Source organism: Alligator mississippiensis, chromosome 2 (assembly GCF_030867095.1).
Source record: "Alligator mississippiensis isolate rAllMis1 chromosome 2, rAllMis1, whole genome shotgun sequence".
Lineage (NCBI taxonomy): Eukaryota > Metazoa > Chordata > Crocodylia > Alligatoridae > Alligator > Alligator mississippiensis.
This window is the reverse complement of record NC_081825.1, coordinates 293,281,763-293,298,504: the sequence shown is the minus strand read 5'-3', so window position 1 is coordinate 293,298,504 and position 16,742 is coordinate 293,281,763. Positions and strand designations below refer to the sequence as shown.

Here is a 16,742-nt window from a genome sequence, read left to right as displayed (position 1 = left end):
GTAAATTATTTTTTATGCTGCCACATGAGGATCCTGCATGTATGTTGATGTCCATTATCAGGTAACTGTAAGTAGATGCTCCCTGGCAGTATGAGCAGTCTGTCTCAACAGCTAACTCAAATAGTTAACTCTATTTGTGCCAGTTGAAATGAGGGCTGTGTGCAGCTACAGAAGCACAGAATAAGAAATGGTCCTGGTCTTAGACAGCTCATGTTTTAGATGGTGGATTCTTAAGTGTGAAACTTTCTGGAGTGGAAATGAATTTTGAAGATCAGCTGACCCCATTTTGGATTGTGACTGACTGGACAGATGGGCCTCTTTCCATCCTCCACAAGTGCAACACACTGATCTGTGACAGGGAGACTCTCTTTGTTCTTTTAACTGAGCCAGGTTCTTTCATTGCTGTTGGCTGATGTCTCATCAGAAACCATGTCACAGAGCTAAGCCAGGAATTCCTGATCTCTGGTCCCAGTCCTCCCACGTGGGGTGTGTGCAGTCCCGGCCCCAGGGAGCTCCCCGTTTCAGTACAGATGGTACGCAGGGAAGAGGAACCAAGGTGATTTTTCTACAGCTTAGTGAAACAGACCTGTTCCTGCCAGGCAGGCCAAAGAGCCCAGTTTAATGGGATTACGCAGTATTACATACACACAAGGGGCTAGCACTGAGGATGAGAGGCCAACTGGGGGCACAGAGGTTGGAAGGGGAGGGTTGAGGGAGTAGCTGACAAGGAGCCAGTAGAAGGCTATGATCATGTCACGGGCACCATAGCTTGTAGCAGCCCCATCTCATATGGAACTGGGGGTACTGAGATGGTTTGTTGCAGTAATAGAGGTGAGCCATAATGACAGCTTGGACAGGCTTGGTTGCAGCAGTGAGGCAGGGGATATTCTGGGAGCTGCAGAAGGTTCAGGGCAGCTGGAAGAAAACCTTGAGACTATCAGAAATCATGGGCACTCTTCCCATCTTTACAGCTGAGCCAGAGCCTGTTGGCAGGGTGGGGGGGGAGGAGAGCCATTGCTTTCAGTCATCCTCTTTTACCAGGTCAGCCCTGAATCTTCAGAGCAGCCTCCTGTCTGAAATGGGCTTTTCCCCAGATGCTTAATGGAATAACCAGCAAGGCCTGGATGCAGAGGGAGGGACAGGATTAGATTTGAACTGGGCACTCAACACAGACCCCTGCATGGACCAGGAAAGGGAACAGTGCATCTCTGCTGGAGTTTGCCATTTATTTTGCTGCGGAGCTTAGCTCTACCCCTTTATGTACCATGGGCGGTGACTTCAGGAGCAAGAGGCTGTTTTTTAAGAGCTGATACTTAGATGAGAGATGGACACAATCTTCTCTACAGTACCATGGGGAAGGCTGATGCAGTGGTGCTTACTCATCTGTGCATGGCTTGTCTCAGAGCGGAGCAGTGATGCTCTGCAAAGCCCACTCGGGCTCAGGGGGCAGAGCTCTTTCCTTTTTGTGGCTGAATAGTCTTCAGGAATCGGATGCTACTGGATCAAACTTAGGAGCTGCAGCCCACCTCGTTCACCCTCCCTTGCCTTGTCCTAGTAAGCTGGCCAGGATCGCACACCCTGTTCCAGAAGTGATCTCAACAGCCCTTATCTAGTTACAGAATATTTTCCTCTGCTCTGTGCCTGCTGCTGCTATTTCAGCTGGGCCCTGCTTTGCTGCTGCCTAGCAAGAGCATCTTATCTCAGTGACCCCGGGCACAAAAAGGGGGCAGGAGAGCATTTTCTCCCTGCTCTGCATTAAACCTAAGGCTTTGATGCCAGTGGCTTCCACAAAGCAAATCCAAATGGTCTCTGCATGCTGCCTTACTGCTTTTCTCAGCACAGGGGTTTTGGAGGACAGGACATGGAACAAGCATGTAGTTTAGGTAAAGTCTCGTGTTCCTCAGGAGTGGGAGGGCTGGGCCCCAGTTACAGTCTGGAGTCTATTATCAAGGGAGCCTGCTCTTCCCCTGCCCTTGCCTTTGGCAGCTGCTGTGTACAGCTTGTTCAGCTCAGTCACACCCTTTTAGGTTTTTAACTTCACTTGTCTTTGCACAGCCAAGCCTGAAAGCCCAAAGTTTCTGTACTGCAGCAGTAGCGAGAGGGAGTGCTGCCCCAAAGCCTGGCTACTACTGTGGCCAGGGCTATGCCAATTGAAGCCAATGGTTAGCATGCAATGATTTCAAATGAAGCCAAGCTTTACATGTTGATGGTCTTGGCCTGCTGTGATGTCTCCTGGGAGAGAGCTGCTTTGCCTGGAGTGCGTGAAGTGCAACGACTAAACTATTACAAAGTCTGCAGAGAAAAACTACCAGTTTTCAGCACAGGCTGCTGCTTCACCCTTTCCAGTCATGACAGTGTCATGGCTCTATGTGCCTCCTCCTGCCTTCCCTTATTTCTGGCATTGGCTGGGATGCATGTACAGGAGGCTCTGCCCAAACTAGATTTCTTGTTACTCCTGCACTGAGTAGGTCATCACTACAGCACACTGGGTTACAGTTAATGGCTCCTCTTGGGCTCATAGGAAAGCAGGGCTGGAAGGGATCTCAGATGATCACATTTAGTTCAGCCCCCTGCTCGAGCCAATTAAACCTTCCAAGCCCAGAATCTCTCTAACCTGCTCCTGAAAATTGCCAGGGATGGAGACTCCACAGGTTTACTTGACATTAAATGTTTGTTCTGGCCCTGCTGAATTAGGTGTTGATGCTCTTGGGCTGGTCCCACATCCTTGTCTGTATCTTTTCATTTCCTGGAAGCTGGATGTTCACCTCTCTGCCTTGCCTGAAAAAAAATTGTCTTTACCTAACTAATCCTCAAAATTTGGAGCTCTTGTTCTTACAGTTTATGACTGATGTTTGCATCTACAAATAAAATGACTGCCATGTGCAGCTGGTATTTCCAGACTGGGTAATGCTTGTTCAAGCCACCTGTCTGGCTGGGGCTCTGCCATGGGATGCAGATAAGCTTTTCTCAGTGGCTGCAGGAGTCAGGGCTAGGAGCAATGGCCTGAAGCTGCAGCACAGATATTTAGACTGCAGATGAAGAGAAACTTTCTCTGAGCATAGTCAAGTATAGAAGTGGATTCTCCATGCTTGGACACTTTCAAGTACAGGTTAGACAGACACTTGGTTGGGACAGCATAGTTGAGGATGATCCTGCCTTGAGCAGAGCTGGACTAGATGATCATATGAGGGTCCCTTTGAGCCCTGCTTTCCTAGGAGTCTTGTTTTTATTCCCATTTGGGAGGGAGTCATCTTGTGCAGCTGGAGGTCTTTGCACTGGTTGTTCAGTTTTGACAGAAGAAGGTGAATTTGTTCAAGAAGTCAGGCAGAGGGGCAGATAAGAAGCACAAGGCGGTATCCACACTGCAGAGATACTTAGCTGCATATACAGCTCAGAACCCAAGGCCAGAGCCTTTGTGAAGGGTCCACATGCCTGCTCTTGGACTTTGCACTGCCTGGAATTTCTTTTAAGTTAAGGCTAATTTCCCCCAGAGCTTGGGTCTTACCACTTGAAAGCAAACTGTACCCATAGGGGCACCTAGCTGAACTTCACACAAGCAAAAGAGCTAGTGAGGCCAGTCCCACAATCTGGCTTACTCGGCATTTATTCTACCAGGCCTAGTCCAATAGACAGCAGTCATCTCACTGATTTAAACAGAAGTACATGAGTAGCCAGCTGCCACCTAGAACCAAGCCACAGTTGAGGACTAAAGCAAGAGTTAAATTTGGGAGCTTAGTAGTACCCCTCCCCCCCCTTTTAAAATCCAATCCAAACTTTGCTATAGACACGGCCTAAAAGTTTCCTTTGAGACCTGCAGCTGGTGCTCCAAGCTTATGCCATAGCGTCAAGCAGCAAATTAGTACAGGAGAAGAGCACAAGCTGAAATGTTCCCCTGATGCCCATGACAGGCAATTTCATAAGAGTTATTTGCTATTTATTTTTAAATGCAAAAGTCAAATTCTTATAGCAAAGACTGAAAATTGATTGGCAGGGTCTGGAGTTTCTACTAGGGCTTAAAAACCTCACAGGCACCTGGCTCGAGGGTCTGGCCCTCCTGTCCAGCGTCAAACTCAAGCTCCAAATCAGGAATTCTTCTTCAGGTAAAGAAATGCAGGGGTTTCCTCCATAGGGTGGACGTGGTCCTCTTCCTGGAGTCTTCTGCACGAGAGTTAAAACTGTGTAGCAGAGAAATGAAGTCTCATCTCCTCAGATTTTGCCCTGGTTTTCTGCTCTTGAAGTACCGGTGTGGAGTGGGCATGTTTTAAGACTCTGGATAAGCAGTTAGTTACCTGCATTAAGGGCTAGACTCGGTAGCCCCTTCCCATCCATGTCCTGAAAGTAGAAATTCTTGTTTGCTACACCACAGCTTAAGCTGCTGCCCCTAGGTTTTACCTCACTTGATTTCAGGACAGTGTCACATGGAGAGGAAGTCAGATAAGGCAGATCCAGAATGCACATTTTATTAAAAGAAAGAAAAAAAAAAAAAAAAAGGAAAAAAAAAAACAAACCAAAAACCAGACAACTAGGGTAAAGTAGACAAGAACCTTTTTATATTCTGACTATACAATAATATTCCTCTCTTTTTGTCCACTGCCACACTACTATGACATATCTGTTCTAGCCTAAATTTTAAAGGTTGTCCAGTTAAATCATTTGACGATCCTTTAAACAAGTTGATCTTTACCTATTTAGAGTTTCTTCCCAGAAACATTCATATATTATACAGGATATACAGATTTTGGAACAAGACACTTAAAAACACACACAACTGTAGCCGCAACACTATCATAGCTGCATTGTAGTGATTAAAGTTGTTCAGCCAGCTGTAGACTCTATATGTACAATTAGTTTTTATAGTGTTATTTACATGGATGGGGCTAAAAGCTAATCTTTAAATCTAAAAGGTAAAGGCTCTCGTGTTTAAGTATGTGCAGTTTCATAGCCCTGTGGGGAAAAAAAACCACGACAATTATATACACTGTAAACAGCACAAGGCATAAGAATTTCCTCCTACCAAGGATAACATCTCACAAGAAAGTGTATGTGCACTAATACTCTTCTTCTGATTCTGCTCCTCTGGATTTCTTGTGAATAGCGCGGTTAAAGCTATGGCAGGCAGGAACCCAACGATTGTCATGAAGACCTAATTTGCATCCGGGGATGCCCTTCTGAGACCTGTGACAGCACATCCAATACCCTGGCCCATATGGCAAAGCCTGACAGTATGGCTTAGGATGCCATCGGCACAGTGACACATCCCCTTTCACATACGTCTTTTTGCACTGCTTGCAGGGATCTTCTCTGTAGCGGGGATCGCGGACCCAGCGGGAATCTGCTGGCCTTATATTGTAGTATTCAATGATAAATTTGAAGTAATAACAAGTACATTTAAGGGCCACCAGACTCCTAGTGGGAAGCAATCCAAAGATTTTGACCATGATGTGGTGGGGCAGAAAGGCCATGTACTGCTGAGGCTCCAACAGTTGCTGAATTTTAAACCTAGTCTCCAGAAAGTCATGAGACACCTGCTTTTTTAAACAGGAAGGGTCAAGTACCTGCAAAGCACTTTCTGGGAGAGATACTGGGAGGGTAAATGGCTCTGTAGAAACGCTGTTCATCACACACACTTTGTCATCCTCAGAAGCATCTTCCCGCTGGGCTGCTGCTTGTGGGTTTTCGTTCGCGCCTTCCCCCAACTGTTTATGCTCCCGCTTGGTTTGTTGAGCAGGCTGAGGAAAGAAGAGCCTCCCTGGTAGCGAATCTTCCCCACCAGAGCTTAAATGAAACAGCTGGTCTTTCCTGCATCCCTTCTCGCTTTTGGTGGCAGATATGCTGATGCATAAGGACTCCTTCCTCACAGGAGGAGAACGTGGGTTAGCAGTTGTTACAGGCTCAGATGTACAATTGAGAACACTCTTGCTCTGCAAGGAAGGTGGCGGCAGCCCAGCAGCTTTTGGCCGTGCCGAAGGGGGAGAGATGAGAGGTTCCCTCAGCCTCTCGGAGCTGTACCTGCTGCTTGCTGCTGCTGAGGGGTCTTGAGCCAGCTCAAAGTCCGTGTTCACCACACGAGCATCCACCAGCACCGGCAAGGACTGTGGTTCAGAAGCAGCGACTTCCCATAATTCACTGTCAACCAAAGGGCCACACTTTGTTCTCTGCCCAAAATCCTCTGCCGTCACAGGATCCTCTAAACTTACCTCTTGATCAAGGGCTTCGGAAGATGCCTTCACTGTTTCACTCTCGGCCGGCGTGCCGGTTGCCAGTAACACCCGCCCCACATTCCTCCGGAAACTGTTGTTTCTAGACAGACTCCCCGCTTCGCGCTCGCTCTGGCGTCTCAGGCACTCCGATTCCAGCTTCGCGACCATGTCCAGCACCCGCACGGGCTCATTCTGCTGCTCGCCGGTCCCACAAGCATCCCTCTCGGGATGTTCCTCGCAGGTCCCAACAGCGGAGAAGGGGTCTGAGGCAGGTGGAGCACCTTTGGGTTGACTGGTCAGCCTGGTTGAAGTGGCGTTTGTGCAGTTTTTGGTGCAGTCCACTAGCAAAGCGTTTGCCCTTTGTTCCAGAAAAGCCACCATCTCTATTACAGATAGAGATCGACCTGGAACTATCCCATCACCGTTCTCATTCACGTAATGCACAGAACAATGCTCAATGCCACATGCAAAAGGCTCAGGCTGAGGGCACCTGGTGTTAGCCTCTCTCATCCTTTCCAACTGAATCTTTGCTTTCTTAAGGTCGATTGATTTTTTCCTCCGTTTGGCTGCTCTGCCATCAATATCCCAGGTGCTTTTAATTTTCATTGAGCCTAACCGATTATTGCTACATTGCTGGGCTGCAAAGAAAGCAATTTTCTCCTTGGTATTCCCAGGCTTCACCACAGCCCAAACATCCAGTGGTCCCTCTCCTTCATCCCCCTGATGGATGGTTGCAGACAGGGCGCTCTTTTTCTCTCGAGGGCTCGGGCCTTCAGCTGGAGGTTTCCCGCTTGTATTGCACATAGTATTAGGGTAAAGAATTCCCAAAAGCTTCCGAGATGGTGTCGCACTGGAAGGTTTCGGCAAAATGCTCAGTTTGGTGCAACTGTTTGTATACTTCTCTTGTGGCGACCTCTGATGGTTCATGTGTGGGGCTCTCAGGGAGTCTTGGCTTATTTCTAGAGATCTTTCTCTCTTCTGTAACTTGAGATATGGCTTTAAGTGCATGCCAGTAACCCTAGAAAACAAAAACAAAGCTATTATAATTTAAAAGCCCGGAGAGGTCCTGCTTACCCCCGACTTCAAGCATCACAAGGCCCCTTGCAGGCTCACCACAGGCAGCAGAAGTCTACAGGGTGGCAGCAATGCCACCTTCCCCAGACTGCGGACATCGCTGCGGTTCACCCTCCGAGAACTCGGGCTAATGCTAATGTTTTCGTGAGCCTCAAGGAGCACAACAAGGCTTCCGGACATAATTTCTCTATAAAAAATCATGGAAGCATTTAAATACAAACATGCTCTCCCCACCCCTGCTTATTATCTATTGTCCCCTTGTTCCAAGATTTGATGCTAGCTACTAAAGAGATTTTTTGGTCCCTTCAGTTATAATCCAACTGCGAGGCTTGTAACATGTGCACCCCTTATTCTGAAGTCAGTCACTGAATATAAAAAGCCTTTTCAGTCAACAAAAGGCTGGCTGTCAGAGCCAACTGGAGAACTTGGCAATCAAAGGGATACAAAGAACCGCAGCAGGTATACGATCTTGATGCCTCTCAAAATCAGATCTATCCCTTAGTATTTCGCTAACAAGGTACTAAAGGTGTTTGCCCATACAGCTATCAGTTTTACATGCAGGGAGAACTCTAAATATCTGCTTACAGCAGTAACTTAATTGATAGTCATGAATTCAGTGTTTTGCACCATCATGAATTGAGCTAATATCAAGTAGATATTTTTACATTAATCTCATAGCTATAAGTCGGAAACAACTGAACATAAGTGGTCTTATGACAGCAATAGCTCTTGCACTACTGTAACATACTCTGTGCTTCCCTTCCAGCAGGGCATTTAAGTATTTGTAAGTGTTTAACATACAGAAAGGCTGTGCATTAGGAATGGGTACAGTTGCCATGTGGACTATGTGGGTCCAATTACCAGGGGACTTCAGCTTCTGGTTTCACTGGGCTATCACCTAAGCATATTACAAAAGTAGCTGTAGATTATGTTCCTATGGTAACAGATTTACATTTTTTACATCAGAAATCCTCTTTTGACAACAGGATAATCCAGGCTTGTTCGTTTAAAAATGGGAGCTGAATGCTGCATTTTTTATGAGCGTGCGCGCCAAGGAAACGAATGCTGCCGACTCGCCAGAGCCCCCACACTTGCCCACCCACAGCTTATGAAGCCCTAGCACCATCGAGCAGAGCATTTCACGTGCTACACAGGCTTGGTTAACAAGACATTTTCCCCAATAGGTTCCAGGGTCTGAAAAAAGCAAGCCAGACTCTTCCCTTCCCATGACCTCTTTCCATAAGCAGTAGGGGTGTGCGAAGCAGACCCTATTCAATTCAGATTCAGCCCGCTTCAGGGACAGAGATTCAATTCATTGACTTGGATCACTGCCCCCGATTCTATTCACCCAAATCCAAATCTGAAGATTCAATGCAGTCAGAGAATCAGCGATTCGGACACAGATACAGCTTTAAATGTTTTTTCTACATCCCTCGAGGTACCAGCGCGGCTTGTGATCACTGATGCTGGGGCGGATGGAGCGTCTCCCAGGAGCGCGGGGGGACCCCTGCATGCTCAGCAGTGAACCTGCTGGGGAGCATGCAGGGCCCCCTCTGCACCACCATGACTTGGTGATCAGCTGTGGGGGGACCCCCCAGAGCTAGGAGGTACCAATCATGGAGCCAGGGGGCCCCCCCCGTGCACTCCCCAGCAAACCAGAAGTGCTTGTGGTCCACTTCCAGGCATGCTGCCGAGTGCAACGGGGACCCACCCGTGCTTCTGTGGGACACTCCATGTGTCCCATCATCACAGCACTCATGAGTCACCTGCTACCTAGAGATATGTAGAAAAAACATTGAAAGCTGCGTCTATGTCCGAACTGCCAAATCTCCGATTCGACTTGGAGAGATTAAAGGGTCTTTCGATTCGATTTGGAGATTCAGCCACCGAACCGGGCCAAATCTCCACTGAACCGAATCAGGGACTGAAGCTTTGCACAGCCCTAATCAGCATTTACACAGTCTAAACCCACCGCCTTTAGATTTGTACAAAACAACTAACGGCTCCACTGACGGCACTCAGGTAGGAAGAGAATCCAGGCCATGCAGAGCCAAACCTGCTAACAGGAGCAGAGAGCTGCGAGGAATCACTAGAGCCACACAATGCAACCCTGGCTGCATGCACACAGGGCACAGAGCCCATGCTCGAGGTGATGTGCTTCTAAAACAGTTAAAATTTCCAAATGGACCTACGCCAAGTTGACTCGCACAGTGCATTTGTTGGGTTTTTAGAGATGGAGCAACCTGTGGCAAGGCCCCTAGCTGCTCCCAAGAGTCTGCCCAGCAACTATCAGGACAAGTAGCATCTAGAAGTGAATATTCTTCACTGCCGACAGCAGGCATAAAAAAAATTATACTAGTATATGTGGACAACATCTCCAACCTCGATCACTACTAAAGCCTGAGCTGAGCAAACCCACAGCATGGAGCTGCAAGGGTGGCTCCATCTTTGTTCTGCTTTTATTTTGCTCGTTGTTCTGCCTTTCCAGACCAGGGGAGTCACAGAGCTCTGTACTGACTGGCCCGGGGTGGGTAATATCCCTGGGGAACACTGGGACAGGATGGTTTGGTATGTGGTTATTCTACCTTGCTCTAGGATGCAGTCTGGGATCCTATGAGATCCTCTGCTGTAGCCAATGCCTTCCCAGCTCCTTAACTGGGCTTAACAAGGAGACTGCAGCCTCACTTCCCAAATGGCTACTCTTCACCCCTGCCAGCTGGATTAGTGCAACAGACTCTGTTGAGCACTACACATAGAAGCCACTTGGAAATGCCAGCTGGGAAGGAACGTGGTGCATCTATACTTGCCTGTCTCTACCAGCAAAAGCTGTGGTGGCTGAAATCAGCCACCATCACTAAGCCACTGGACCACTTGCATGCTCAAGTGCTTCTGGGTGTGCGCTCTGGGATGAAACCAGCTGCCTCGCCAGCCAGCAGGAGCAGCAGCTGGATTCCACTTCTGCCAAGCCAGCGCAACCCTTCCAGGTGAAAGGAGGGTTCTGCTGCTCCAGAAGCGCTCTGTGCGCGCACAGTTCACTGGTCGGACCCTACTGTAGACCGGGCCTAACTTTTGTGAGTGCACATCAAAGTGTTTGTTTGGACTTATCAATTGGTTCTTGGGCACCTCTCATCTTGCTCTACCCAAGTTGTTTCTGTAAGTACCCAACAACTCAGAGCACAGTGGGGACCTGAACATGCCAGAACACTGATTAACAGAGATAAAGGGGTGCCTGCATCGTCCCAGGCAGACAAGGTTCTTTGGGTAAATGTGATCTCTTATTAGACAAACAGGAACAGTTGGAAAAAATGTTCTTTGCAAGCTTTCTGATACAGACACCCTTCTTCAGGTACAGGGAGAGTCTGTTGTTGCTTCATGTCTCAGGCTGGGGGGGGGGTGTCAGGTCATTGAACTGTAGGATGAGAAACCATACAAGAAAGCACAGAAAACAGGGCTTGCAGTTCAGTAGGTAGCACATCACTTAACCAAGAGTCATACCCATGAAAATGCACTGTGCAGCTATATGTACCACTTTTCAGACTAGAAATAACATGGCCCCTGACCACTGCATATTGGGAAGTTTGCAGGGTTGAACAGACTGCTGTTTTACATATGCATTGAACATTTTTTCTGACATACAGGAAGTCAGCAGGGTAAATATCCTTTATTAAAGAGACAGCAAGTGAAGGTAAGACAAGGTATTAGATGAGTAAAAATGGGACTAAACTGATTATACCAACATGCTTAGACGACAAGTTGAGCCGGTAGAGTTAGTTCAGCTGTTCAAAGCTATTTATGGTCTATGGAGAAAGACAAAGGAGAGCCAGACGTCATCTATTATAGATTCTTCATTTAAGCTCTTACATTTCTTCAGCTATTTAGGTTACTTTAAGACAAAGCAAAAGAATATTACTGAAAGTTAACTCATGTAAAATTTTATATGAAAGCAACTGAATTAAGTTTTACTATCAAAGTAATTACCTTATTTGAATTCAGCATTGGTATCTTTTTTAACAGCTCCAGACACAATGAAAACCCTATTGCAATAGCTTTAGACAGCTATCAAGTTTCTGTGCTAATTCTGCCTGACCAACAGAATAGTAATGCTACCTGCCTCAACTTTCAGGTCACTGGAGGTGAGGAACATCTGTATTTTAGAAAAAAAATTAACTGAACTTAGAGATTTTCTTGGAAGAAAAGCTCCAGCCCCCTATGTTGTGAAGATCAGAAAAACTTGAAGCAGCAGCATATATTCCAACTAGATATTCTACATGAAATAAAACTTCTGATCCAAACTTGCTTACAAAGATGGGCCACAACCAAAGTTCACAGCTACCCCAACCTCTCCATTTTTTACATTTTTGTTTTTGACAAGCTGGGAGTGGTGGCAGCTGCAAGTACTTAAAAAAAAAAAAAATTAAGTTGTATATTTTTGAACAAATTCAATACAAAAAATGTGCAGAATTGGCAACTTACGCTTTATGTTCTTTGGCCCGTCATAAAATTCAACCCCTCTTTCTCTACCACTTGGTTTTTGAGGTGTCAATTTTTACAGTTGAGAGAGTGACTGTGGAGTTTATCACGGTAGATGTGGCTTGAAATGGTTAGGGGAGAAAAGCATTAGTGGATGTTTCTCCCAAAAATGTTCAGAAATGAAGTAAATTGCAAAGCTGTCATTTAATTAGTTATTGACTAATCAAGCTGCTAGAAGAAAGAGCACGCGTCCTTCGCTGGGGGGAAAAAAAGAGGTGCAGGACACGCTAGGAAATCTGGTCATCTCACCTGACGGTAAAGCTGACATATTCAACAATTTCTTTGCCTCCGTATTTCTGAGGAGAGACCTGGATCTCTCCCCCACTGGCACCCCTGAGGGCCCTGTGGGTGGCACACCCAGGCCTAGGGTTAACGAGGACCTTGTCAGGGAACCTCTGGAGGGACTGGATGTATTTAAATCCACAGGTCCTGATGATCTCCACCCCAGAGTGCTGAAGGAACTAGCAGGGGTCATTGCAGGACCTCTGGCACAGCTCTATGAGCACTCATGGCGCTCGGGCGATGTGCCGGAGGACTGGAAAAGGGCCAATGTGGTCCCCATCTTCAAAAAAGGGAAGAAGGAGGACCCAGGAAACTATAGGCCCGTGAGTCTTACCTCGGTCCTGGGGAAGCTTTTCGAAAGAATTATCCTGGCACATGTCAAAGAGCAATTCACATCCTCCGCCAGCAAAATGGGGTCGGAGGAGGGGCAAGCTGAAGTGCTTTGGGTCAAGATACAAGGGAGTCATGGGGAGAGGGATGTAACGGTGGGGGTCTACTACAGACCCCCCCAACCAAGGGGAGGTGCTGGATCGGGAATTTTCAGGCCAGCTTGCAGAGGCACTTAAGGCAAGGGATGTAGTTGTCATGGGTGATCTAAATTACCCGGACATCTGCTGGGAAGAGCAGTCAGCCAGGTCAGACCGATCCAGGAGGTTCGTGGCCGAGATACAGGACCCCCACTTAACCCAGGAGGTGCACAGTCCCACCAGAGGAAATGCCCTGTTGGACCTGGTCCTGGCCACAGGCGATGATCTGGTCAGGGGGCTCCAGGTCCTTGACCACCTGGGTGATAGCGATCATCGCTTGCTGGAATTCATCATCCAGTGCAGGGTGACAAGGGCCTGCAGCAAGGCAGTAGCCCTAGACTTCAAGAGGGCCAACTTCAAAGAGTTGAGATCGGTGGGAGAGGCACTGGGGTTCTTGAGGGCAGGGGAACTCAGTGCCCAAGATAAGTGGTCGTTCCTTAAGGAGACGATACTCAGGGCCCAAGAGGTGACGATCCCAACTAGAAGCAAAGGGGCAGGAGTGCCCAAAAGCCTCCCTGGCTCACCAAGGACGTCCGGGAACGCCTGGTTGCCAAAAATGCAGCGTACACCCGGTGGAAAGGGGGAGCGATCTCCAAAGAGGAGTATACCTCCACTGCTCGGGCCTGTAGCAGGGCTGTTAGGAAAGCTAAGGCAGACAGAGCTAGGACTAGCATCCAAGATCAAAGATAATAAAAAGTCCTTTTTCAAAATACATAGGGAGGATGAAGAAGGCACCAGGAAGTGTGGGGCCCCTGAAAGATACGCTGGGCAATGTGGTGGTCGCGCCAGAGGAGGAGGCAGACCTCCAATAAATTCTTCACCTCCGTTTTCTTGTGCAGGGACAGGGACTCCCCCACTGTGATTCAAGACGGACTCGAGGGGAACGCCTCCAGACCTAAGGTTGAGGAGGACCAGGTTAGAGTGCTACTGGAGGGGCTGGACGTGTTCAAATCAGCAGGTCCAGATGCTCTCCACCCCAGGGTGTTGGAGCTAGCAGGGGTTATTGCAGAGCCCTTGGCACGGCTTTATAAGCGCTTGGGCCAGGTGCCAGATGATTGGAAGATAGCCAATGTGGTCCCCATCTTTAAGAAAGGGAGGAGGGAGGACCCGGGCAACTATAGGCCCATCAGTCTTACCTCAATCCTGGGGAAACTCTTTGAGAAGATCATCAAGGAGCACATCTGTGATGGGCCAGCATTGGGGATGATGCTCAAGGGCAACCAGCACGGTTTCATTAGGGGCAGGTCATGTCAGACCAACCTGATTGCCTTTTACGATCAGGTCACAAAAGCACTGGATGCAGGTGCTGCCGTGGATGTAGTCTTTCTGAACTTCAGCAAGGCCTTTGACACTGTCGACCACCCCATCCTCATTAAAAAACTAGGCGACTGTGGCATCAATGCCTACGACGTCAGATGGATTGTTAATTGGCTGAAGGGTCGTATGCAGAGGGTGGTGGTGGATAGGTCATATTTACCTGGGGGGAAGTGGGCAGCGGAGTCCCCCAGGACTCGGTCCTTGGGCCTGCACTGTTCAATTTCTTTATCAGCGATTTGGATGGCGGGGTGAAAAGCAACCTGTTCAAATTTGCTGATGATACCAAAATATGGGGAGAGGTGGGCACGTTAGCAGGGAGGGAGAGACTGCAGAAAGACCTGGATAGGTTGCAGGGGTGGGCTAACAAAAACAGGATGCGTTTCAATATGGACAAGTGCAGGGTGCTGCAGTTGGGCAGTAGTAACCAGCAGCACACTTATAAGATGGGAAATTCCCTTCTTGAGAGCACAGAGGCAGAAAGGGATCTTGGAGTCATTACTGACTCCAAGATGAACGTGGGCCGACAATGCGAGGTCACGGCTGGCAGGGCTAACCGGACCCTATCATGCATCTGCAGGTGCATCTCAGGTAGGGCCAAGGAGGTGATCCTCCCCCTCTACGTGACACTAGTCAGGCCACAGCTGGAGTACTGTGTCCAGTTCTGGGCACCCCACTCCAAGAGGGATGTGGAAACATCGAGAGGATCCAGAGGAGGCCACCCTCGTGATCCAGGGACAGCAGGGCAGACCCTACAATGAGAGGTTACGGGACCTGAACCTGTTCAGCCTTCACAAGAGAAGGCTGAGGGGGGACCTGGTGACCGTCTATAAACTCACTAGGGGGGACCAGAAGGGTTTGGGGGAGACCTTGCTTCCCCTAGCGCCCCCCCAGATAACAAGGAATAACGGTCACAAGCTGTTGGAGAGTAGGTTTAGATTAGACATCCGTAGGAACTACTTCACAGTTAGGGCAGCTAGGATCTGGAACCAACTTCCAAGGGAAGTGGTGCTGGCTCCTACCCTGGGGGTCTTTAAGAAGTGGCTCGATGCCTACCTGGCTGGGGTCATCTGAGCCCAGTTTTCTTCCTGCCCAGGCAGGTGGTCGGACCTGAAGACCTGCAAGGTCCATCCGACCCGACTTCTATGATTCTATAATGATTCTATGTCCAGGAAGGGCCAGCAGCGGAGGCTATGCTCAGGGGCAACCAGCATGAGTTCATTAGGGGGAGGTCTTGTCAAACCAACCTGGTGGCCTTCTATGACTAGGTCACCAAGTCCTTGGATGCAGGTGTCACAGTGGATATAGTCTTTCTGGACTTCAGGAAGGCCTTCAACAGTCTCTCACCCCATTCTCAGTAAGAAACTAGGAGACAGTGGCGTTGATGCCTACATAGTCAGATGGGTCACTAACTGGCTGGAGGGCCACACCCAAAGAGTGGTGGTGGACGGGTCTTAGTCGACCTGGAGGGATGTGGGTAGTGGGGTTCCCCAGGGCTTGGTCCTCAGGCCTGCACTGTTCAACATCTTCATCAGTGACTTGGACGAGGGGGTAGAAAGCACCCTGGTTCAAGTTCTCAGATGACACTAAGATACGGGGTGAAGTGGGTACGCTAGTAGGAAGGAACAGGGTGCAAGTAAACGTAGACAGGTTACAGGGGTGGGCTGATGAGAACAGGATGGGTTTCAATACTGACAAGTGCAGGGTGCTGCACCTGGGGAGGAAGAACCAGCGGCACACCTACAGGCTGGGGAACTCCCTTCTCACCAGTGTTGAGACAGAAAAGGATCTTGAAGTCATCACTGATGCCACAATGAACATGGGCCGACAGTGTGGGGACGCGGTCAGGAAGGCCAACCGTACTTTGTTGTGCATCCACAGATGCATCTCAAGCAGGTCCAAGGAGGTGATCCTCCTCCTCTATGCGACACTGGTCAGGCCGCAGCTGGAGTACTGCGTCCAGTTCTGGGTGCCGCACTTCAGGAGGGATGTGGACAGCATGGAGAGGGTCCAGAGGAGGGCCACCCGCATGATTGGGGGCAGCAGGGCAGGCCCTACGAGGAGAGGCTGAGGGACCTGAACCTGTTCAGCCTCCAAAAGAAAAGGCTGAGAGGGGATCTAGTGGCAGTCTACAAACTAGTTAAGGAGGACCAGCAGGCATTGGGAGAGTCCCTGTTCCCCCGCGCACTCCCGGGAGTTGCAAGAAACAACGGACACAAGATAGCAGAGGGTAGTTTCAGGCTAGACATTAGGAGGTGCTATTTCACTGTCAGGGCGTTTAGGATCTGGAACCAACTTCCAAAAGAAGTGGTGCTGGCTCCTACCCTGGGGGTCTTTAAAAAAAGGCTGGACGAACATCTGGCCGGGGTCGTTTGACCCCAGTGCTCTTTCCTGCCGTGGCAGGGGGTCGGACTAGATGATTGCCTCAGGTCCCTTCCGACCCTACCAATCACGAAACTATGAGGTACCTTAGCTTGTGAAGGAAACGCAGGTCAATGGCAACAGTTAACTCAAGTTAAAACAAAGTACTTCATGTTCATAATAAATAGCTTACTAGTATCTGTGCTCGCTAAACTGAACCAAGATCACACCTTTGTTCCTAGTAAGAGGCATGGCCTAGGAGCTATTATTGTTGTTTCAAGATGCCTCCAGACTCAGGACGACAGAGCATACTTCAAATGTGAACCAGTTGGTTATATCTTCACAAATCAACAGTGTACAACAGGGAGTCGGCAAGGTAGAGCCCAAATCCTGCCCTCCAAGCAATTTAATCCAGCCTGCCCAGCCAGGACAGTGCTGGGAGGTGAAGTGGCAG

General features: G+C 48.7%; 1 protein-coding gene across 7 annotated transcripts in view; it reads right to left on the bottom strand.

Moving 5' to 3' along the window:
- Positions 1–4,444: 4,444 nt before the first annotated feature.
- The window catches only part of FBXO34 (F-box protein 34), a 49,368-nt gene continuing 37,070 nt past the window's right edge, over positions 4,445–16,742 (bottom strand). For 6 of the 7 annotated variants that reach the window (XM_059723328.1, XM_059723326.1, XM_006273916.4 and 3 more), the window contains one exon: positions 4,445–7,218. In XM_059723328.1, coding sequence (XP_059579311.1) covers positions 5,049–7,218 — 2,170 coding nt within the window. In that variant the 3' untranslated portion in view covers positions 4,445–5,048. Of the gene's footprint in view, positions 7,219–7,313; positions 7,462–16,742 lie in introns of all 7 variants that reach the window. The other variant, XM_059723329.1, reaches the window with a different exon arrangement.